Source organism: Natrix helvetica (genome assembly GCF_964273705.1).
Source record: "Natrix helvetica genome assembly, chromosome: 1".
NCBI lineage: Eukaryota > Metazoa > Chordata > Lepidosauria > Squamata > Natricidae > Natrix > Natrix helvetica.
This window is the reverse complement of record NC_138548.1, coordinates 197,124,441-197,148,559: the sequence shown is the minus strand read 5'-3', so window position 1 is coordinate 197,148,559 and position 24,119 is coordinate 197,124,441. Positions and strand designations below refer to the sequence as shown.

Here is a 24,119-nt window from a genome sequence, read left to right as displayed (position 1 = left end):
GGAGGACAAGCTAACTCTAGAATAACAATTTTATCCATAGTTTAATGTGGATCTAGATTACAAACTATTCCCATGAATTCCTAACTCAATCAAAAAACAGGTGATAAACACCACATAAATGTCACATTTGGTAAATTTTGATATTTCCTTGTCACTCTTTCAAAGCAACTATTAGTAGAATGCAAGAAGTAGGTAGGTAGGTAGGTAGGTAGGAAGGAAGGAAGGAAGGAAGGAAGGAAGGAAGGAAGGAAGGAAGGAAGGAAGGAAGGAGTTTCTAGCAACAAAAGAATGTATTGGGTCTACTATGTAACTTTAAAGTAAATGAACAATAGCTATTGACAGTTAGCACTCCATGTCCTCTTTGTAAACTTTTTGATACATACGTATAGTTTAGAGCAGGGTTGTGCAAAGCCTGCTGAATGCTTTCCAAGAATGGATCCAGAAGTTTGGAAACATCTGATCTAAGTTGCTCTGGAAATGATTAATTTCTATTCATTTCCCAGTTCAGTAGCAAATTAGGAAAGTTAAAAATTCTGGCTTCCAATTATCAAGCCTAAAGTTTTTAAAGAAAACTCTCCCTTGTTCAAATTCAAATTCAAGTGACATCCTCACTTTTTTGTTTTGGAATATAATTACATTGGAAAGGAAGGAGGTTTGCCTTGTTAGGAATGTGCATGGCAAATTTCAAACAGAGACCCTGAGGGGCTGATTGTAAAGGGACACCCTTTTTGTTCACAACTGTCTATCAGATTAACCAAATGAATCCACTAATCCCTCCCAGGGGTGTCACTGTCACTTTCTCCTTACTGCTGTTTGTCCACCCATCGCAAAGCATCCTTCTCTCCCTGCACATCTGCCAGTACTATGCTGTCTAGTGAATTGATACTGTGGTATTTTAAAGTGTAGGATGATTTCCTAAGCTAGCAATGAGTGGAACTGATCATCCACTACTAGCCATTGGGAGGGCTGCTGCTTTGTTGCTTCATGGACTGTGTGCTCCCAACCTAATTAATTTAGCTATGAAGCTAGGGAAAATGAAAATGGCATGGAGATGCAGTTTCAACTACTTGACCAAGGTTGGGATCTGGCCTTGTATTCTAGTTTTACGGCTTTTCCACCAATCAGACCACATATACCAGATAGGAATGAAACCAGCTTAAGAAAACTCTTTCCTTCTTCGGAAATTCTTAGGATTTTTAAAAAAATACTCAGTCAAAATGGGGCTTCCTATAGGAGTGGTGCAGTGGCCTAGAGGTGAAGCTCTCACCTCACAATCAGGAGGCTGTGAGTTCAATCCTAGGTAGGGAAAGATATTTTTTCCTCTGGGCACAATGAAACTATATCTGCTGAACAAAACTCCTCATTGGTGACAGGAAGGGCATTCGGCCATTAAACACTGTGTTAGCTCCATTCAGTTGCCCAGACTCCATCCTGCAAGGAATTAAGGGGTCATTAAAAGATGGTGCTGATGATAATGGGGCTTCTTATAACTTAAACCCATCTGTGCTTTACGACCAAAGGGTTCTTCTTCTAAGTGATATCCCCTCCAGGTATTTGAACCATCTTACCTCATGGGAGTTAGATTGTAGTCCTCTGATCATCTTCATTGCCTTTCTCAGAGCCTGTTCTAATTTCTCTGAATGTAATGTCCAGAAATGAACACACTACTTAAGGAGCCTAGCCAAAATACTTGACACTCCTGTGATTTATGAATTAACTCACCTACAACTACTTTCCAATAGAAAATGTATAATTTAATATAAGCTTAAATTATAAGCTTATATTAAATTATACATTTTCTATTGGAAAGTAGTTGTAGGTGAGTACTCTGAATAGGCTTTGGCTCCATTTAATTATCATGCTATCCAGCCCACATTTTACTCGCTTTACTTTACTCATGACATTGGGATATTTTGTCTGAAATCAAGTTACAGTTGTGCCTACTGTATTCCCACAATCAATTCAAAATGATCCAATTTAAAAAAGAAATAGATAAGGCAAGAATTGTTCACGACAAATCCACGCTGACCTCTTAGTTTATTGTTTCTAAAATGCTTTGAGATCCATATCAAAATGATCTGCTCTAGATTTTTCTGAGCTATTAATCTCAGCTAACTGGTCTGTATAGTAATTTGCTGGATCTTCCTTCTTTCCTCTTGCTGAAGAATGAGTCCATACATTCAGAATCAGAGACTCTACAGCAGGGGTGTCCAAACTTGGGAACTTTAAGACTTGTGGACTTCAACTCCCAGAATTCTGGGAGTTGAAGTCCACAAGTCTTAAAGTTCCCAAGTTTGGACACCCCTGCTCTACAGCAAGGGTGTCAAACTCGTGGTGTCATATTGTCATCATGTGATGTATCACAACTTTTACCTCCTTTGCTAAACGGGGGGGTTGTACGTGGCCAGTATGTAATACATTTTAATGGTAAATTATTTGTGCAAGGTTCCAGGTTTTTTTTTTTAATTCTATTCATAGCTGGGATTTTTCGATATATCAGAGGGTTAATTTTTTGCAAAGAATGTGTATTTGTAATTGCCTTATATTTAGTTTTAAATATTGCCTCCTTCCTGATGTCTCAGGCATTTTAATACATTTTGTAATTTATTATTTATAGTTGTTTTATTTGATGTGACATTTCAAAGAAAGGTAAACCACTCCAGCATTTGAAAAAAACATATTCCAATTTCATACTGTTGGAAAGCGAGAGGTTGAAGGAGACCCTTGAAACGCATTAGGCTTTGGAAAAGATGAAGAAAGCAGGGAGTTAGTGACTGCCTTGCCATATGTTAAATGTCATAGCAACAAAGACAAGAAAACCACTTCATTCCTTATATTTCATAGAATATAACTAGTAAACGAATTTTAGGAAGACCTGAGTATGATAATAGTACAGCATAATATGTTTGTTTTGGCTTAAAACACGAGAATGGTGTTTTGTGGTTGTTTGTGATACGGAGAAATTTTCAGAAAGTGTTCATTTCTTATTGCCATTTCCTTTGCTTACTCTGTGATACAAGCTATGGGAAAGGAATAAGATAGTAGATTTTTTTTGCAGGCTGCATAGCTACTTTTTAGGCACTAGATAAAAATTATTTTGTATGCTCTCAAGTCTTTAATTGCTTTTGAGCTGCTATGTTGAGGAGTTGCTCTTGGATTCTAATTTATTTTCATGGGTTTTGAGGCATACATTTCAGGGTGGGGAGTAGTTGATTATACTTTTATTTTGTTGTAAGCCACTTGGTAACCATGCACATGAGTGGAGAGATATTCATTTGCTAAATAAATAGGTACCCTAAGTAGATGGACAGACATAATTTTTTCCCCAAAACTTTACCCTACTTAATCTTTCCTGTTAGTTTGGCTCGGCTTCTATTCTGTGCTGTTTTGTTTTAATCTACTTTAGAATCTTATAATTTGAACATGTATTTATATACTGCCTAGGAAATTAGCAATAAGCGGATTGGGCTTTTTACGGGACTTTTTGGTTTCACTAAAAGAGATTTCATTTCATAATTAGCGGATTGCTTTTGTAACTCCAGAGTCCCTCCATACATGGAATTGGTGCTGTTTTGGCATTGGCACCATTTCCTTCTGTATATTAAAAAAAAACACCAACCCAAAATAAATAAATAAACAACAAAAACACCCTGCAGCCCAGCTTGGCTGGGCACAACAAACCCAGCTCAGCATTTGATCTTGTGACGCGTGGGTAAGCTGCCTTCCTCCGTGGGAATTTTTTTTCTCCTTTTCTTCCTCCTCATTCTTCCTGAATTCACTACTAATACTAGATTTCTCCCAAGCAAATCCATCTGCAGAGCAACCTGCTAGAGGAACTTAGTCAATATCACAGGATTATAGTATTTGAGAAAAGTGTCTGCCAGCAAGCCTACTCTTATCATGGCATTTGCCATAGGTTTCAATAGGCATTCATATACATGGAGAATGGTCTCTTGATAGGCAGGCAATGTTTTACCGATTGCTCAGAGTTTGGGGGAAATAGTTGCTGGGCAAATGGAGTAATAATTTGGTTTTTCCCCCTTTTGTAGAGAACAGGAAGTTTATTGTTCTGTAAACTTCAGGAGGTATCGTAATTCATAGGTCATCAAGGCACTAGCTAGATTAGGGTTACCCTAATCAATATTGACCCCAAAGGTCAATGGGACTATCCAAGAAGCTTTTATTATCCTGATTATTCTTTGTAGTCCTATTAATTAAAATATTATTTATTAAATTATTTACAAATATACTATTCCCTGTTTCCCTGAAAATAAGACCTCCCTGGATAATAAACCCAATCGGGCTTTTGAGTGCATGCGCTAAAATAAGCCCTCCCCCGAAATAAGTCATCTCCGAAAATATTGCAACACAGCAGCAGCCATGAGGATGGACCCTGATAGCAGAGGCTTGTGGGTTAGAGGGTGGGATCCTGAACTATATTGTTTCACAGGTTGTAGGATCATATCATGTATGCATCTGGGAAAAGTCAATAAAAGCAGCTCTCTTTAAAGAGAAACCAGTCATCCAGTTAAAATGAGCTGCAAATGCTTTCTGCTAACCCTCCGCCCCCCAAGGATTATATCAGTGATATTCTTTTTCAAGTATGAATATGAACAATATACCCTACATGTTAAATTTAACCTATCTTTTAAAACTTTCCTTAATTGCCATTTTAGAAATAAGCAAGCTCTTTTTAAAATAAGGATCAGTGTAATGTAGACAGCAGTATGTGCAATCATCTCCCTCAAGAGATGCTGAAAGAAGATGGGTTTTATCTCTCAATCAGAGAGGAGGAGGAGGAGGAGGAGGTGGAAAAGATCTAGTAGTGCAGCTTCTCAAGGTCCTTTCAAGCTCAGGAAAGATGAAAAGGAGCCCTTTGAATTAGTCCCCAATATTCTCCCAGCGGCCACAGAGGTGATGTTCAGCAGGTTCTGACCAGTTCTGGAGAAGCGGTAGCGGAAATTTTGAGTAGTTTGGAGAACCAGTACACCATCTTTGGCTGGCCCCGCCGGCCTGCCCCCATCTATTCTCTGCCTCCCAAGTCCCAGCTGATGTGAAGGAAATGGGGATTTTACAGTATCCTTCCCCTGCCATGCCCACCAAGCCATGCCCACAGTAGTAAAAAAGTTTGAAACCCACCACTGACAGACCATGGTATGGTTTTTTGCATGGAGAGCAGCAGCCCTAGATTCTCACTCTCTGTAGCTTATTGTCCTTATGGGGTGGATTGGCTATTAACATCTTTCTGCCCCTTGTTTTGGACAAGCACATTGCTTGGTAGGAAACAGGCAGCTTTTGGTGAGATGATATTAATGCTAAGCACTGATTATTTTCCACAGTTCAAGAGAGACAAAAAAGCTTTGCTGCGGAAGGTTGGTTCATCGGATTTATCAGCGCCATTGTCCTCCTCATCCTTGTTCTAGTGCTTCTCTGCTTCATCAAGCGCAGCAAGGGCGGCAAGTACTCGGGTGAGGTGCCCCCAGCCCCACCCTAGCACCTCGCGGCAGACCCCCATGGGCTTCCCCCCAGGCTATTATCAGTTATCAGTTATATAGCACGCTTAGTGTGCCTGGTGCCGTTGGTCCTCACAACAGTCCTGTGAGGTAGGTTGTTATCGTTCCCATTTTACAGAAAAGAAGCTGAAGTTTACAACTGAGCTCGAAGTTTGACTTGTATCCAAAGCTCACATCAACGCTTGAGCTGCTGGTCTGGGCTAGATGCATTTAAGCCAGACTTCCTGAGCTGGAGATGTATACTACCACAATCACAATTGCCTGCCAGACTGGCAGAAAATGATGAGTTTTTAGTCCAGTAATCAAGATAGCACATCAGGCTCAGGGTAGTGATCTAAAAACATGGTGGGGAAATATATAACACAATGTGATAACCTGGCGTTGCCCGGGTATTTATTTATAAGGGGGAAAGGTCCAGACCAAATGTAATTTCTAATGTTGGATTTTCCCCCTTACCAGAGGGAGTCCCCTTGTGGAGTACTGTGAAGCCATTATCATGGCAAATCCACTGTGCTGTACAGTAGAAGCCATTTTACGGCACAACAGGCTGTAGCTTAACAGAACACACTCCGGGGGGGTGTTAAGGGTGTCTTACCCCCACAGTATTTTTCTCCAAAGAGAAAGTCACCTGTGTACCAAGTTTGGTTAAAATTGCTCGAGGCGTTCCAGAGTTATGCTGGAACATACACACGCACATAACAATTTATAGAGAGAGATATATTATAGACATAGCTGCGCTATCTGCTTAATCTCAGCTTTTCTAAAACTTCAACTCCCATCACTGCTTGCCAAAGAAGATGAGAAAATATGTTTGTTCTTTTCAGTTCAAGAATAAAAAGGTACTCTTGAGCAGAAAGACAAAGCAGTAAATCAAGATAATGATGATGATAGCAGTAGTGGTAGCAGTATTATAATAGAGCTATTGTTCTTACAGCACTATTGCTTCTTTTTATAATGCTTCACAAGTGTCTTTAAAACTATCCAGAGATGACGATGGATTAGTCTTCAATCTTCTCCAATTCTGCACCTTTCAGAGGTGCGGGACATAAATCACTCTTGTTTTCTAGCCAGTGCTGTTACTGAATATTCTTTCTGTGAGTGTTGGGAGTTGTAGTTCTAATGCATCTGGAGGGCCTGGGGTTGGGGAAGGCTGTGGTACAACATGGATGGACATGTGCTTCTTTACAACGGTCCCTTTAACTCCAATTTCCTAGCACTATAGGGTTGCTCTCAACCTTCACCCCCCATCTTGCATTCACATCATGCTGGTTATGCCCTTATTTCAAGGAGCTAAAGAGAAATCCAGCCCCACTGAGAGACAACCCCCCCCCTTCTCCTTTTCCATATTGTTAAAGTTTCCCCCATTGCTTCTTGGGGAATCCCCCTGCCCACCCCCTTCCCAAGGTCCCACTTTGGAGGGTCCCTGCCCACCAACCCTTTTGCCTTGTGTAACATACTTTCTTTTCTACCCTAGTGAAAGACAAAGAAGATACACAGGTGGATTCTGAGGCCAGGCCCATGAAGGATGAGACCTTTGGAGAATACAGGTACAATAAATCATTGTTCCCTTTCAGGGCTAGAAAAGAGTAAATTGAATCAAATAAATGACATGCCATAGTTCCTTTGTTTTGTAATATACACAATTTCCATGATCAGTTGGGATTATCTTGATACAAATATATATGGTTTGGGTACAAATTTAGCCTTGATTATTTAAGTCTTTGGGGTTATCAGCCATAGATTTAAGGGCATGAGGAAGCAGCTTGACAACACAACAAGAATGCAAACGAAAAGCACATTAACTTGCCAACAGATGGTTAATGTTGGGAGGAGGGCAGGAGGAGATAGAATGATTTACTTATGAATAATACACTTATGAGATCCTGTCAGCAAGTTTTTGGTGGCTTGGTATACCAGAGCAGCAAAAAGATCTAAGTGCTGTCATTCACAGTGCATCAATAGAAGACTGGGGCTATCATGAGTGCTAAATTATGCTCACGGGTATAATAAGATAATGAAAAGGACAAGGATTGGCAATGAACCAAAGAAAGGGAAGTTCATAGTGTTTCCCCTTTATATGCATGTATATATCTTTGTGTATATGAACACAGCCATCTGAATGGTGCCAGGATCTCTTAGTGCCTTCCATTTCTCTCCTTTGACCTCAACTTTTACCTTCTTTGAAATGTGATGCTACTTTTTCTCTTTTTTCCCTCTAATCTCCCCCTGCCTTTTGCTTGACTAACCCAGGTCCCTGGAGAGGTAAGCATGTAAGGGGTAAACACTGAATTTTGCACTGCATGTTGCTGGTGGAAGGTGGGGTTAGAAGGGCCAGGATAACATTACCCATTGGCATGCTTCTGGATTTCACCGACCTTATCATATCCGGGAGAAAGAAAAGCCATTTCCATAAAGGGCATTTGAGAGAAATCTTGCTTCTCTTTCCTTAATTAATGGGAAAAAATAATCATAAAAATGGCTAAGGATAATGTTAAAAACAATTGTTTTCTGTTTCTACTCTCCAGTGAATAGCAGTGGCAAGAGGGATATTTCACATTAGAAAGAATATTGGTTAGGGACTACATATGAAAATGGCTTTTAAAATTTCAGAATACATTTTCCCCTAAATTGTCATTTGCCAAGAGTCTCCACATTAGTTGCAGGTAGACTGAAATTTAGCTTGCTGTCCCTGAAGTAAATGCATTTCATCCCTGACATCTTTTTTCAAAGAATCATCCCCTTTCCCTCCATTGGGAACATAAAATATAATCAAATTGTTAAAACAAAATACTGAAATTTCATTCTTCAGGGTTGCCTTGTTTAAAACTTTGTCTCTTTTGTGTTTATGTATGTGGATCTATGCGCCTAAGAACAACAGAGCTGTCTGTGATAATATGAATGTTGCCTTTCTGTCTTAAACCAGAATTCTGATTTCCATTCTCTAGGAAGCAGTTTTTGTTTAGAGTGGAAATTCAGAAAAAGAACTATCCCATTGTTTGAACAATCCCAAATCTTCTACCAGGTTATACTGCAGCCACAGCAATAAGAAAACCCAATGGGGTCCTTGGTGCTTTTTGAGTTTGGTAGTTTTCCTGTAGATATTTCATAATCAAACTAAGTGACATCATCTGCAGATGATGTTACCTAGTTTGGAAATGAAAGATCTGCAAGAAAGCCAGGAAGCTCAGGGAGCACCAAGGACCCCACAGCTCAACCTGAGCTACCCAATATTCTCTTCTATCACTACAATGATATTTGCTGGGTATCTTTGGTGTATGTGCAAATGTGGATAGGATTGTAATGCTTTTGGGATAAAAATGATCAGTGCTAACTGTGCATGGTTTGTCCTCCCTCTCTTTCTCATTATCTCCCCTTCATGAAGTTCATCAATGATTAGATTTAGGTAACAACAACCTTTCCTTCCCCTGCCTGCCTGCCTGCCTGCCATATCTTGCTATTTGCCCTCTAATTTACCTCCCCTGGGTTCCAAAATTGTATCTAGCCAGCTGCCCACCCCAGTTGGATCTCAAAGTAGGGATACTGGCTGGCAGCCCTCTTATGAAAATCCCTGGCAGATGCTGTGCAGTCTGTCTGCTAAATTCTCTCTGCTAAATTTGCATAGTCCTCTCTCTCTCTCTCTCTCTCTAGTACTGGGTCAGTCTACACAGCCTTTGACTGGGTGTAGCACTCATTCGCAAGAGTCTAAAATGAGCTTCCTGGATGCTCTTTTGGCTCTACTAATTTCCACATCTGCCTGTTGATTCTACATGCAAATCAAATATTTTTGGCTGGATCCTTTTTTGTTTTGTTTCAGCTCTCCTTCACACATGTTCACAGGGTTTCCACTTAGCTTTATGCACATTCAAATGTATGCTTGTTGGTCAGTGGGACTTGGAATTCAGAATCCTAATTCTGCCTGCTTCCCTTTTGTGGTATTGGAACCTTCCTCACTCAGTGAGGCAAAGCTGGACATTTTAATGTTAGAGTGGGGGAAATCCAAGCTCTCTGATACATTTGGTATTTGACATCTACTCCTAGGGGTGTTCTCTTTCCATGACACTATTATAAACCTTGATGCCCCTTAGTGTACAGCTATCTTCTTTGAAGTACAGGCTTTCCCTCACACAGGGATACCCATGCTCTAATCCTTTTTTTGTATTTCATTTCATGGTTGCACAGCAGCATTAGGAAATATTGTGCCGATTTTTCCAGGGATGAAAAGGCAGTCTAGGCGTACAGTGTATTTGTATCTTAAGCACATGGGGTCAGTGTGACAGCGTGGCTAAGGGGTTAGGAAAGTCAGGTTCAAATCCCTAATCAACCAGTCAGTAATGTAAAGGCGAATGTTATCTCAGAGCCCACAGGGTTATTGTGAGCTAAATTGTGTACCCAGATTGGAGATGGGAGAACCTTTTTATACATGAGTTCCTGGAGAAAAGGTGGGGCTTTAGCAAACTAAAAATAGGATTATCTTTGCCCAGAAAGCAGAAATGGAGCAGGGCCACAGCCCTGTTCCACACTGCTGCATTTGCTCCTTTGCCCTCTGATTGGCCTGCTTCCATTTAAAGTTCCCCAACTGGGTGAGGTTTTCAAGACTCACATCTCATTCAGATTTGCTAAGGGTGAAAAAATGAGGCCTCCATCTCTGCTTAATACATGAGCAGGGCAAAGTGTTGCTTAAGATACTACACAGGAGCTTTACTTACTTGATTTTTATTTATTTGTTTGTTTGTTACATTTTTATGCTGTTCTTTTGAATATTCATCTGAGGCAATTAGCTAAATAACCTCTATGGGGATTCAGTACATCAGAACATTTTCCTTGGCTTTGTGGTCCAGTGGGCTTCTATCTTATTTTAAAAAATTACTTATTTAATTTAAAAAAGGGAGACAGTGGCATGCTGCAGACCAAGTAATGGTCTCTAGCATTGCTGTGTTTTCAAGAATGGACCTCAGATAGATGTGTGATGATGCAATAATTATTTCATCGGTAGAATGCAAACAAAGGGTTAACAAGCTACTTCTTGAAAAGAAATACATAGGGAAAACTGAGGATTCCCCCCTCTGCCATTTCGCCAACTTCAAATGCTATCCAGCTGCCCTTAAAAAAATCACAAAGATATATTAGCATAACATTTGCCATCCCCCATTGTCAATTCCTTTCCTGCATTTTATTTTTTGCTCGTCACCTGCCTATTCTTTGTCTAGGGACAGGATGAAGGTAATACCATGGAGATGAAAAGGAGGAGAGATGTTGCTAGAAGATGCTTGTATTGTGGTTAGAGGCAAGCAGGGATATGGCCTAGACGTATCAGGAGAGAAAAGGGAGTCACCTTTTCACAGAGTGGGAAGATAAAGAAAGGAAATGAGCTGAGTCTTCTCCATATGCATAAAAGAGAGGCAAAACAATGGTAGCTCTTGTGAAAATTATTCTGTAATTAAAGACTGAGAAGTTTTGTTGATATAGCTCTTTTAAAAAGAGCTCATATCCTGTGCTTCTTGAATAGAGCAATATTGGTTAGACTAGTAATTATTCATGATTTGTAAGTAAAGAAGAGACAGGATCATAGATCCCTCCATGTGCATACGTATAATATCTGGAAAAAATATTAGAAAGCAGATAATATCAGTATAAGAAGTTTACATTTATCCCTGGGAAGAGAAGATGACAGCAAGATTTTAAAGTATATTCTTTAAAATATATTCTGAGAGCCAGTTTGGTCTAGCAGCTTTAAGGCATCAGGCTAAAAATTGGGACACTTGTAAATTCTAGTCCTGCTGTAGACATGAAAGCTGACTGGATGATTTTGGGTCAGTCAATCATTCTCAGGCCAACCTACCTCACAGGGTTGTTGTGGAGAAAATAAGTGGAAGATAGAATATTAGGTATGATTGCCTCTTTGAGTTATTTATACCCACTCAGAATGGCCTGACAGTGAGGTGGGTAGCATATACCTTTAATAAATAAATAATAATAAAATGATGATGGTAGGATAAAAATAAATTAAAAATGAAAATAAAATTATTTATCCATAGAACAATGTATTTATTTGATTTATCAGAGATGAAGAAGCTTCTTGGATGAGAAGCGAAACATCTTCAAAGATAAATCAGAAAGTCCAGTTGCCTCCTGAAAAAGCACCTTTGGGCTATTTGGTTTATATTTCATCTTTATTTCTTTACAACTCGAAATGGTGTAAATAATGCTCCCTCCTATTTTCCCTAGCAACCCTGTGTGGTGGCTTGGACAGTGAGAGGGAGAGACTGACCAGTGAGTTTTCTTGTCCAAAGGGAGGACTAGAACTCATGGCCTTCCATTTTCCAGGCCAATGCCTACAGTGACTAAACTGACTTATTGTACTATAATCATTATTTTGCTTTTTATAGTGCCACTTCTGACCAAAAAAAACCTCACCTACTTTAGTCACAGAACACTATATGTTTTCTTTGGGAACATGTCTATTTGCTCAGACAAAGGACTAAAAGGGGAAAAAACTATTAGAAAGCACTGCAATCAGGAGTAGAGAAGAAGGAGATAACAACAGATACCATCCTGGTAGATTTATGTGTTCTTATTGCTTAATGGCTTCCATGACCGCCATTTTCTGAAAGGACCAGTCTCCCAGCAGTCATTTTTAAAAAGCATCCATAATATTGCCTAAAAATTCCAGATGTGGCCATGAATCCACAACAGTTGTAAACTTGCTCCTAATTACACTCTATTTTATTTTCCTTATGATTATTTCCCTTAATACACATATAGTAGTCTATAAAATCCAGACTTCAACTAGTCAACAAAATCAGTGAATATGCTTAATTTTAAATAACCCTCAACTTCATAGATAAATGTGGGGGGGGGGGAGTTTCAGCCTCATGTCTATTAATATGGTAATGAGATCGTACAAATGCATAAAATGTATGTAAAATAAATATAATGGATATGACAGTGTAGGAACATTCTCCTGAGTAATTTACAAGAGACTGAATGTTGTCGGCTGGGGTGCTTTCAGATTTTACCCATTACATCCCAAGCTCACAGATTGAGGTCCATAAAAACCAGAGCTTTATTGTACTATAATAACTAAATTGTGCAGGCTTTTTCTGCTTTCCAGATGTGTGAGGGCTCTTCTCCCGTAATCTGAAGCTATGGCAACAGAATTTGGGAATTGAATTCCAGCACATTCAGGGACCACATGCTTGGAGAAAGCTGTTAGTTGCTGATAAGTGAAAAAGTATTGTATTTTTAAGCATATGCCTTTCCAAATTTAATCAAATAGCTTGTTAGCCATGGTTCATGGCATGAGGGCACTTTAGGTGGTCTGTATGTCTCAGAGTTTATTTGACATTGTTGCTCAAAATATCGCAAAATATAGGTAAGAATACAAATATCTTGTAAGACGGCCACAATCTCCTCTAATTTCAGTTATTTGTTTAAAATAATATTTTTTTCTTTAATATTGAGATCTTAGATACATTATGTGGGAAAGTCATGCTGTAACGACGTCCCTCCCCCAAGAGAGAAGAAGGGCCTAATTAAGGAAAATATTGGGAACATCTGTGTGAGATATAGAGAAACACTGGATGATGAATGTTTGCATTTTGTTTCATTTTAATCACATTCCATTTTTGAATGAATTCATTACAATTTGGCAAATAAGGCAACCTGTTCACAGTTTGACATAGCCAACCATGACTAACAGATTATAACGGAATAAGATGAGACCAGATCCAACTAATGAGTTCCCTTTCATATCAGCATGAAGTTGTTTTGAGTTGTGCCCTTCATAAGTGGCATTTCCTGTTTTGCACGATTTCACTTTGCCTCTAGAGAACACATCCGTGCACACAAGCACGCTTTCTAGCATCTTTCACAAGCAGCCAGCCCTCCCTTGTGGGTGATATCAAAGTTCTGAGGAGGGAATGACAGTTTGCCAGTCCAGGACAACATGGATGTCTTGTTAATGAAGATAGTTCATTCATTAGCCAGTACTGGGGCTCCAAAACAAAAATAAATGACAACTCTAGTATAATATATAGCACCTATGCACACCATCCTCTTAAAGCAAGCATGCACAAAATGTAACCCAGGGCTGAATGAGGCCTTCTGATTATTATTTTTTTGAATTCTCCTTAGGGAGAATGAAGCTAACTGTATAGAACTTTTCACCTGGAAGTGCCCCCCCCCAAAAAAGTTCTTTGACTCTTAACTACCTTTAAAACTCTTGAATTCCTCTTCTAAAATGGGCCTTGGCTCTGCCTACTTTAGGAGTGTGGCCTGTGACATGTCATACAAAATTTGGTTTGTTCCTTGATCTGAGAAACCCTGTCTTGAGGTCCCCCTTTTTTTTTTTTTGCATTCCAAAGGAGATTGACAGCATGCTGCCCACTGAAAGATTCTTAGCATGTATTTTAATGGAGAAGCAACCAGGGCCTTCTGGCTTCCTGAAGGGAATGATCCAGATGGACTCATGGTTTCACCAGCTATGAAAAGATGCAGGGACGTTCTCTTGCACGTTAACTGTTGAAACCAATATGGAAGGTTTAGATGGGATGACTTCTGAGTGATTTACGTCCCATCAATCAGATTGATTTGCCTTCCAGACACTTAATAACCTGCTGGCTAAAGATGGGCCCTTTCATTTTATGTTGTGACAAAGTCATTTTGGTGTGAGCTGCAAACTCTGGTCTTCTATAAAGGCAGCTGGAGTTTCCCTTTCAATCATTCTGAGATTGTGTGAATCCCCCTTATGGAATGTGGACTGGCATGAGTTTATATGCATGCTCACCTGTAGCTATGCACATCTTGCTTATATGTGCAGATGTATAATACTACTATGCTTCCATCTATACTACTATATTATTATTTATTTTCTTAGCATGCTGTGGCTTTTATCAGGGTTGCCAGCCTACTGCTTGCCAGATCTTTTGGACTGCAACCTCTAAAAGCCCCAAGCAACATGGATCCTCCAAACCAACCATGCTGTGGATTTGGAACCGTTTAGTCCAAAACAACAGCAGGGTTTCAGATTACTGATCTGACTTTGAATTTCTATTGCTATAAATAAAGATATGATTCTTCCCACTCTATTATCCTTTCTCATTGTTGTCCTTTTCCCCCCTACAGTGACAATGAGGAGAAACCCTTCACCAGCAGCCAACCCTCCTTGAATGGTGACATCAAGGCTCTGGGGAGTGACGATAGCTTGGCAGATTATGGGGGCAGTGTGGACGTCCAGTTCAATGAGGATGGCTCCTTCATTGGCCAGTACAGTGGCCAAAAAGGCAAAGAAGGAGGCGGAAATGACAGCTCTGGGGCTACCAGTCCTACCAATGTGGTCACTGCCCTAGAATAAGTGGAGGCGGTTTCCCAAAGGATTCCCCCGCCCCCAGTCCTGGAGAAGAGAATTTCCCTATGGATTGCTGGGGGCAGGGGAGGTGAGCACAGGGTTAATCACCTCACCCAGGCAAAGAATCAAAGAATCAATGTTCTTCGAATGGAAATAGTAATTGGTGGAATCTACCCTTTGTTTACTGCCTAACCCCACCCCAAAAAAACTAATCAGGGAGGGTTAGAAATCAGGGGATTCCTCAAATAATCCACCTAAAAGGTATCTCATTTCCACACCTTCCCCCCCAACCAGTTATCCTTCAGCCAAACTATGTCCATGTTTTGTGTGGTGGGAAGGGAAGGGGAAGGGAGGGAGAAGGGGAGGGGCATATGACATGATCCAAGGGATGAGCTTATTGGTGAAGCCCAGGCCTTCATAAGAGGGGAGGGAATCAAGGTTCAAAATTGCCAAAAGAGCAGATGACACCCCTCCCCCCTTCTCAAGATCCTCAAATGTTCACTCTTTGTTCTTGTTCAAGAAGGGGATGTTAGATGGTGCTGCAATGTCTAATCCCAACCCAGATCAGGACAGGAGACAAAACAGAAGGTGACCTGAAAGAATTGGGAACTGAAAAAACAGGGAATCCTTTCTCTGCCTCTGAGAGAAAAGGTGGTTAAGAAAGAAGCCAGAAGTTGTGGCTATGCAAAAGGAAGGAATACCAATGGGCTGAAAGTCAAAAAAGAGTCTGGGTCTTTCAATTTTGCCATTTACCACCTTCTCTAAGGATTGTCTCCTGATGCCTCTTTTAGAAGGGAAGGGGTGCTCCAGCCAAATCTTCTGATTGCCGCTCTGCTGATCTGTCACTCTTTCTTCCCTTTGTTGCTCATTTTCTAAATCAGGCCTTGCTAAGGCAGCAGTTCTCTCAAAATTGTGGTTTTCAAACTTTTTACCTTGAGGAAAGCCTTTCCGTGTCTGCTCACCCATTAAGACATTCCCACTTTTCTGTCATGGAAACAGAGACCTATTTTGCATTCATGAAAGCCATGGACCAGCTGGTCCTATTGAACGTCCCCTTTGCTTCACCTAAATTGATTCTATCCCTGCCATTAAAGTAGTACTTGTTTACCATAGCCCTACAAGAGCCTCTGATCAATTGCCAAGATATGTCAAGGTATCCTAGAAAGACAGTTTGAGAACTGCTGCCAGACTGGGTCTCCTGGTGCTGAACAAGCCCACTTAGAAGGATCCCTTTGTCCTTTCTGTCATTGTTAACTCACATTCCCTCTTTCATGGGTTGATCAACATCCAGTTCTTTCCACTTCCCTCTATCTTAACTCCAACTCTCCTCTCAAACAGCAGGAAAAAAAAATACCCCAAAACCCTCCCTGCTTCTTGAATGCATCTCACGCAGCTGCCTTGCGACACACTCTTGTCTTTCAAAAGTGGCTTCTTGTTCACTGAATCAACCCTTACCCCATTTCCACCTCTGTCTATTGTAATGATGACTATTTTTTCTCTTGCTTGTCGGGGATGAAATGAATCCTTGCTTTTTTTGCATACAAAGTTTTTTAAAATAATAATAAAAAATAATAAAAGTACTCTGGTGTTTTGAGCAGCCCTACACAAAATCGTTCCTGCCTTTTCCCTCTCTGTAAATATTCCCAACTCCTTGTGCTTGAGTTTGTTTTAGATGTCTTAGGACTGGTGTTTTTGAAGTCTTTTAGTGGGTCTATTAAGGTGGCTTGGAATTAAAAAGAGAAAAAATGAAAAAAAAGTATTTTAAACAGTCCTCTTTCTCCTGAAATGTGATGCCATTTCCACCCACCCATCCTTCCTGCCCTATGTATTATTCTCTTTTGTCAGGCCTGTTGCGATCTAACTTTCTCTCTCGATAGCTTTTTATATATATATAAATATGTATATATATAAACAGAATTATAAAATGATAAATAAATGATGAAATTGGAACTTGCTTGGACTGGTGATGGGGAAGACATGGTTGGGAAAATTTATCTCATGTATGCTGTTCTAGGACTCCTGCATGAAAGTTAGGAAACATCTCTAAAAAATGAATTTTCCTTCTGCCAATTCCACTGGGATTTTGTGATTGTACAACATAGAGCAGAAAACTGAATCAGAATAGAACCATTCCAGGTTCAATCTCTGGCATCTCCAGTTGATAGGAAAGTCTGTCTGAGACCACAGAAAGTTGCTCCCAATCAAAACTGATAATATGAGGAAAAATGGAGTCTGATCAGATTTCAGGAAACTAACCTAGTTTTCTCTGGTTTTTGTTGGCAGTGGGGCTTTTTTGGAGGGGTGGGAGAAGTGGTGCCCTAGTGATTCTATGGTTTCTTTGCACTGAGGAGGAGGAGGGGAGGTTTCTTTGTATAACAATAGATATGAAACACCTGTATCTCTCTCAGAAGGAAGAATTATCACATGTCTTCTTGCTGGGATTGATGCTCCACACATTTCTACCATTCTGTCTTCTATCTCGAGATCTCTTGAGCTAGACCTTTGAAAACATTGGGTTTTATGCCCTTTGGAGTAATAGTGAGCTGCAAAGAACATCAGTAGGGCAAGGAGAAGATGAATCTAATGGTAGATATACCTGCATACATGTCATAAATCCCAGTGTGATACCCGAGTTATTGCTGCAAACAATGGACTAGGCTAAATATTGTTTCTTCCTTCTGGTTTAAAAAATATGCATGTAAAAACATGAGTAGGTTGGTCTGATACCTCTTGTGGCATCTATTTAATCAATGTAATTTAATCAATATAATTGGCAGAGTAATCAAGTAAAGCTTTAATCACAGATTAAAGTTTGCCCTTGATTAACTAGTATTTCTGAGTCTGAAGGGCACGCTGATGTGTAGAGGCTAGACGGCACCATTTCCCATTCTTCTGCCAAGATTGATTAATAGAGAACAAAAGGTGGCCTTTTATAATAGCTGTATTCAATAATGGCAGATAATTTTGTCTTTGTAAATATAATTGCTGGAAGCAGCAATTGGCAAACAAGTCTGGTCACATTTGACTTAATGTATGTTTTATATTTCCCCAAATCTAAAAAAAAATCATAATTCTAATGAGATATGTACATGTTTGTTAAGAAAGTCTATTGTGGATATGATATTTTAATGTAATGTGCATATCCTCTGATTCCTAAATTTATAGCAAAGAAAATACCAATCTGTTTCTTGATGAACAATAGTTTGTCAAGTAAGTGTAGGAAAACATGAACAAATATAATCATTTTATATTCAAAGCAACTAGTAGAAAAAGTGAGGCAAGGCTACTCTGAACATTTCTGGATGAGGTTTCCAAACAGCCCATTTGGTCTGTTAGCATAACAATTTCCAGCTTTTCTAACTAAGGAAGTCGTTCATCACTAACTAATGTGCCATGATACCTCTGCATGTTACTCATTAATGTTACACTATGAGAAATTCCAGGCTTCATAAATAATTTAAAAACCATTACGAGAGTATTAAGATGAAACCGAGGAATAATGACTAATTAAATTACATTTTTGTGTGCAAAATTCTTTAGTGTGGACTTCGCTGTTTGTAGCTACCAGGAAGCTACAACAGTTGCAGAATGCCTCTTGCAAGAAGAATGACAAAAAACCAGCACAGTGTATGTCAAGGCTGTATTTTAATTCACCTTTGTGTAATGCAATTGCTAGTATTCCCAAGTTCTCTTTACATCAGTAAGCACTGGTGCAAGAATAGCAGCAAGAATAGCTTGACTGGATTTCTTTTTCCCTTTGCTCTGCATCTTGCAATTGTAACAATCAGCCAAAACAAAAACCCTGGGTCGGACTAGTAAAGTTCTGGGGATGTAACAATAGAGCTAGGAAAAACATTACCTACATTAATGGGAAAAGGAATAAAAAGTGAACAACTGCTGGCAAAGATAAAGGTAATGTTATAGATTCAAAGGGCCCATCTGGTTACCTAGGTTACCATCTTAATACCTTCATTAGTTGCAACAGAAAACCACAGAGGTGAGGTAGATGGCATTCCATCTTCTTACAAGCCAACCTTTCCCAAGGTGGATTCATCTATATATTATAGATTGCAATTCCCAATCTATATTCCCTCCTCATGCTGTTTGGGGCTAATGAGAATTGTAGAACAAAGGCAGTAGCAAAAACCCATGTTGAAACAAAGCAAGGAGTTGCAACTCAGTACTTAAGTTATTTGGATATAAACCATTCTGAATAAGAAACCGTAGATGGCTTGCTATCTGCCAGAAAGCTGGATGAAAAATGATTTCGCTTAAACCCCACCAGATCTTTCCTTCAACTACATACAATGACTAGCTCAAACTGTCTCTATACACAGCGGGGCTTGCTTCCAAGTAAGTGTGCCAAAGCTTCAGTTACCCCGAATGCCAGTGAAATAATCTTATTTGTTGCTACAAAAGGAGATCTTGCAGCCCTCAAAATGCAAAAAAAAAAATACATCAAAAGACCGAAAAATGTATTAGTCACACCACTGGCAATGGTCTTGCAGAACTTAAGTAGATATATGAAATGACTGCAGGTGGGGGGATTGGGCTTGTATGCAGCCTCCTGCATTGCTAACCCCTCTCCAAACAAATGATCAATATTATTACACAGTACTAATCATGAAATTTAAATTCAATTAATAGGGGAGGGTCAACCTTCACTTATTAAGAATAATTAACAGCAGGTCATACCACAAAGTTATGAAGACTTTTTCAAATTTATAAAAGATTAATATATAGCCTCTAATGCACTGAGCTCAAAAAAAAAAGTCAGAAAGGCTAGTGGGCTGCAAGTTGCCTGCCAATTCCACTCTATTTGCCTATCTTTTGCAGTCTTATGAACTAGGACTTTCTCAGATCTTGCATGGTAATAGGTAGCCTACATGTTTCATCTCAAAATTCTGGAGCAAATCCTTCTTGTGGCCACTAGGAATCTTGTCTATCAGTCTGAAACAAGGATATACCGTAACTCATGTTTATGCTGCCCTAGCATCCAAGTCTATTACACTCCTTCTCACTGTGATATGCACATACTGCTAACCCTATGTTATGGTATGATGGTGCTTGGTAGAGCTTTGTTTTAAGGGTTAGAATTCTCCTACCGTTTTAACTTTTGTAGAAGTGACACAAAAGATGTTGAAACAAGAAACTGAATCACGGTAAATAGTTGTAAGTATTGCCTGTATTGTGCTGTTGTGCTGTCCTTCAGTCTCTTGAAGGGTTCTTCCCCACAGCCCAGTTAAAGTGCCTGTCACCAGTCTTTGAAAAAGGTACTAATCTAAAATGTTCTGCCCTCAATGGAGATCTCTATCCTGTTGTACAGATCATGCTAAGGAAAGGGATTACTGGATCCCCCAGCTTTGCTTCCCTTCCCTTCCCTCCTCTCCCCTCTCCTCCCATCAAACATCATTAGGAAACTATCCAGCAATCACTGGGGAGAAAGTTAATTTCTGCTGGAAGGTTTATCCATTGATCAGAACTCCTATTTTGTACAAGGGCCGAGATTCAAAGAAAGCCCAGCTAACAGCTAATATCAGTTCTTCTGGAGAGTAATGGTGTTGTTCTGGAATAGTACTAAACCTCGTCAGAAAAAAAGCCTATTATCAATTGATATCCAGAAAAGCACTAAATCCGTGTTCTTTAGACCAAATAAAAGCTGTCACTTGTGTAAATAAATAATTACTACTCACCTGTGTTTAGGTGCATCCAAGTTTCTGAGCTGAAGAATGGCTCAGTGCTTGAGCTGGGGGGGAGCCTGGTTGGGGAAAAAACTGGACTATCAGCTGCCCAAATCAGAATGACTAAGAAAAGTCCCAGGATGCTTAAGGAAGGAAGTATCCCTGCACCAAGATGGTTCGTAGTGCTGATTCTACCCTCTGCCCTCTTTCTCTTTCATCCTCTTTCTGCCAAAGAATGATGGGGGAAGGGTACCAGATCATGCTGTATATTTTGGGATAATGGGGAAAACACATAACTAAGGATGACCTAAGGCTGCCTCAGGGATGGGCTGATGATGGAATAAAATCACTTGAAGAAACACCAGAAACAAGAGATTACTGGAGCATGTTTGTGTCACTCTGGCATGTGAGGAAAGTGAGTGCATTTTGACATATTTTGTAAATCAATACCCTCCTAAATCAGAGCTTTTAACAGCGTTGCAGACTGGCCCATCCCTCCACTGTGTCTCTCTCCACAAATACGCAGTGCAATGATATGGAGACCGTCCACTGGAGAAAGGAAGGAAGCTGTTATACTTTGTCCTTCCAGTCCCACATCTTGCTATGAGTTTTCTGGCATCATTTCTTTACATTTCACAGCTACATATATAGACTCCTACGTAAATATACATATGGGCATTTATAGGAATGCTATCAGTGTTTTAAAAGGAAAGCAGAATCTGAAGCATTGTTAATAACAATTGCTTTGAGATGGAAATGCTGCTGTTTCACTAGAAAAATTGGAGAGTCAAGGCTGCACTTGCTTATGGGTGAAGAAATTGTCTTTCCTTTAATACTAGGAGCTATTGCTGGGAGCCTCTAATTGGTGATTTCCCAAATCCTCCTTCAATCTTTGATTGTAAGAGAAGAGACACAAAACCAAACCTAAGAAGGTAGGTGGGCATACAGTCCAGCAGTGTTTTCTTCTCCCCTGCTAGTGAAATGATGCATACAATTGCTTCAAGCCACTGGTGGGATTCAAATAATTTAACAACCGGTTCTCTGCCCTAATGATTTCTTCCAATAACCACTTCACCAAACTGCTCAGAAAGTTAACAACAGGTTCTCCCAAAGTAGTGCGAACTGGGCTGAATCCTACCACTGTTCAAGCCCCACTGCTGTTGTGGGAATGTGTGTATTGCAGGGGTGTCAAACTGGCAGCCCATGGGCCAGATGCATCACACCCACCCCGGCTCCACAAAGGCAAAAAAAAAAGTCACAATATGTCATGTGACACAATCGAGTTTGACCCCCTCCCCCGTGGTATAGAGTGTGAAGATGAAAAGTTAAGGAGTGGTCACACACAGCAGGAGGGAATGGTATCACAATGATCAGCTACTCTTGTGCTGCATTGCCACATTACAGGTAGTCCTCAACTTAACAGCAATTCGTTTAGTGACCGTTCAAAGTAAGAATGGCACTGAAAAGTGCCATTATCACTATTTTTCACACTTATGACTGTTGCAGCATCCCCATGATCACATGATTTACACTACAACACTTACGATGGTTGTAGTGTCCCAGAGTCATGTGATCCCTTTTTGCGACCTTCTGACAAGCAGTCAATGGGGAAGCCAAATTCAGTTACCAACTGTGTTACTAATTTAAGAACTGCAAGGATTCACTTAGCAACTGTGGGAGGAAAAGCTGTAAAATGGGACAATTTATTTATTTATTTATTTATTAATCCATTTTATATGCCGCACCCTCTCCACCAAGGGACTCGGGGTGGCGTACAATTTGCTACACAACAAATAAATAACAAGGAGGAGATATACAAAAAGCATTATACAACACATAATAAATAAATAATCAATTAATTAAAAACAGCAAAAAGCAATTAAAAAACAATTAAAACACCCAAAGTCAAACCTAATTTAAAATTTTATCCAGAGGGATTAGAATAGCTATAATTCAGGCCAGGCCGGCTAGTTGGAACAGGTGGGTCTTGAGTTTCGTGCGGAAGGAGCGGAGATCGGTTGTTGTCCTAATGTCGGGGGGGGGAGGTCATTCCAGAGGGCTGGGCCCATCACAGAGAAGGCCCTGCCCCTCGGTGCCGCCCTCTGGCATTGCTTGGTGGATGGCACCCAGAGAAGTCCCTCCCTGTGAGAGTGAAATCTCACTTAACAAATTTCTCATTTAGCAACATAAATTTTGAGCTCAGTTGTGGTCCTATGTTGAAGACTACCTGTATGCTGACAATAAAGAGTATAAATTTGTATAATCGTATGCATGTTCATTCAGAAGGAAGCCCATAAGTGTTTAATGGTTCTTACTCCACATTCAATATACAGTATCTAAAGAGTGATTATGAGAAAGGTAACCAGAGCTGCTCTTCAGAAGGCCAGATCCTGAAGATGAAACTCAAACACTTTGGCCACCTAATGAGAAGGAAGGACTCACCGGAGAAGAGCCTAATGCTGGGAAATATTAAGGGCAAAAGAAGAAGGGGACGGCAGAGAATGAGGTGGATGGATGGAGTCACCGAAGCAATAGGCGTGAGCTTAAATGGACTCCAGAGGATGGTAGAGAACGGGAAGGCCTGGAGGAACGTTGTCCATGGGGTTGCAATGGGTTGGACACAACTTCGCAACTAACAACAACCAGAGCTGGGTTTGCTTAATACTGTGTAGATGGAAGACTATGAAGATCTGTACACTACATTAGAAATTGGGGGGGGGGGAGACATCAGAAGAAGACAATGATAAATCTTTCATTTCTTGTGTCTAAAGAAGGTGCATAGATGTATCTATATATAAAGGTTATAAGGAATTAAGCTCAATTCAAAGGCTGCTCATCTTAAAAAGTATACAGCACTGTAATATTACTATGTGGTTGGGGTTCTACATTAAGGTCAGTACACACAGTTATGTATTGTGGTAGATCCATAACTCAGCTTAAAAAAAGCTTTTAACTCATTAGTGTTTTAAAGCAATCACGCCTTTAATGCTGAGCGGGTATGATTTTAATCTACGCGTTTCCCCTTATGCAGTTTTCAGCATATCCATTTAGTGTCCTGCCAAAAAAATAAGAGTACTGTAAATAATATTTGCTACAAGAGGACACAAGGGGGCATACAATTCCATCAAATGAGCATATTCTGATGGATGTTTATAGATATAAATGTAGTATAAATGCTATAATTTATGTAGAAATAGCAAAAAAATCTCATCTAAGTGAAACCTGACCAGATGATTAGTGAGTCCACTCAATTTGTTGTCCGAGAATGAACTATCAACGGGCAACCTCAAAGCATGTCTTGTTCTTCCTTGTGTAGATGTGCTTTAAAATACCATTAAAATGAATTGAAGCTAGACAATAAAAGGTTATTGTATTAAACATTTTAAGGAAGAATATAAACAAGGAAGGATAAAAGACACGTAAAAAATAACAGGGTAAAAAGTACAAAGTGAGATGGATAAGTAAAGAAATCTAAAATATCATAGGAAATAGAATTTCCCAATATATCCTTAATTACCTTAGCAACTATAAAATGTATTAAACCACTTATTAAAAGGGAAACTGAAGAGTCACTCTTAA

General features: G+C 39.8%; 1 protein-coding gene across 7 annotated transcripts in view; it reads left to right on the top strand.

The window, feature by feature from the left end:
- Nucleotides 1–16,813, top strand: part of L1CAM (L1 cell adhesion molecule) — a 96,235-nt gene extending 79,422 nt beyond the window's left edge. For 2 of the 7 annotated variants that reach the window (XM_081938908.1, XM_081938905.1), the window contains 4 exons: nt 5,340–5,468; nt 6,988–7,060; nt 7,764–7,775; nt 14,637–16,813. In XM_081938908.1, the coding sequence (XP_081795034.1) occupies nt 5,340–5,468; nt 6,988–7,060; nt 7,764–7,775; nt 14,637–14,865 (443 nt within the window). In that variant the 3' untranslated portion in view covers nt 14,866–16,813. The remainder of the gene's footprint in view (nt 1–5,339; nt 5,469–6,987; nt 7,061–7,763; nt 7,776–14,636) is intronic. The other 5 variants (XM_081938910.1, XM_081938907.1, XM_081938911.1 and 2 more) reach the window with 5 other exon arrangements.
- The last annotated feature ends 7,306 nt before the right edge of the window (nt 16,814–24,119 follow it).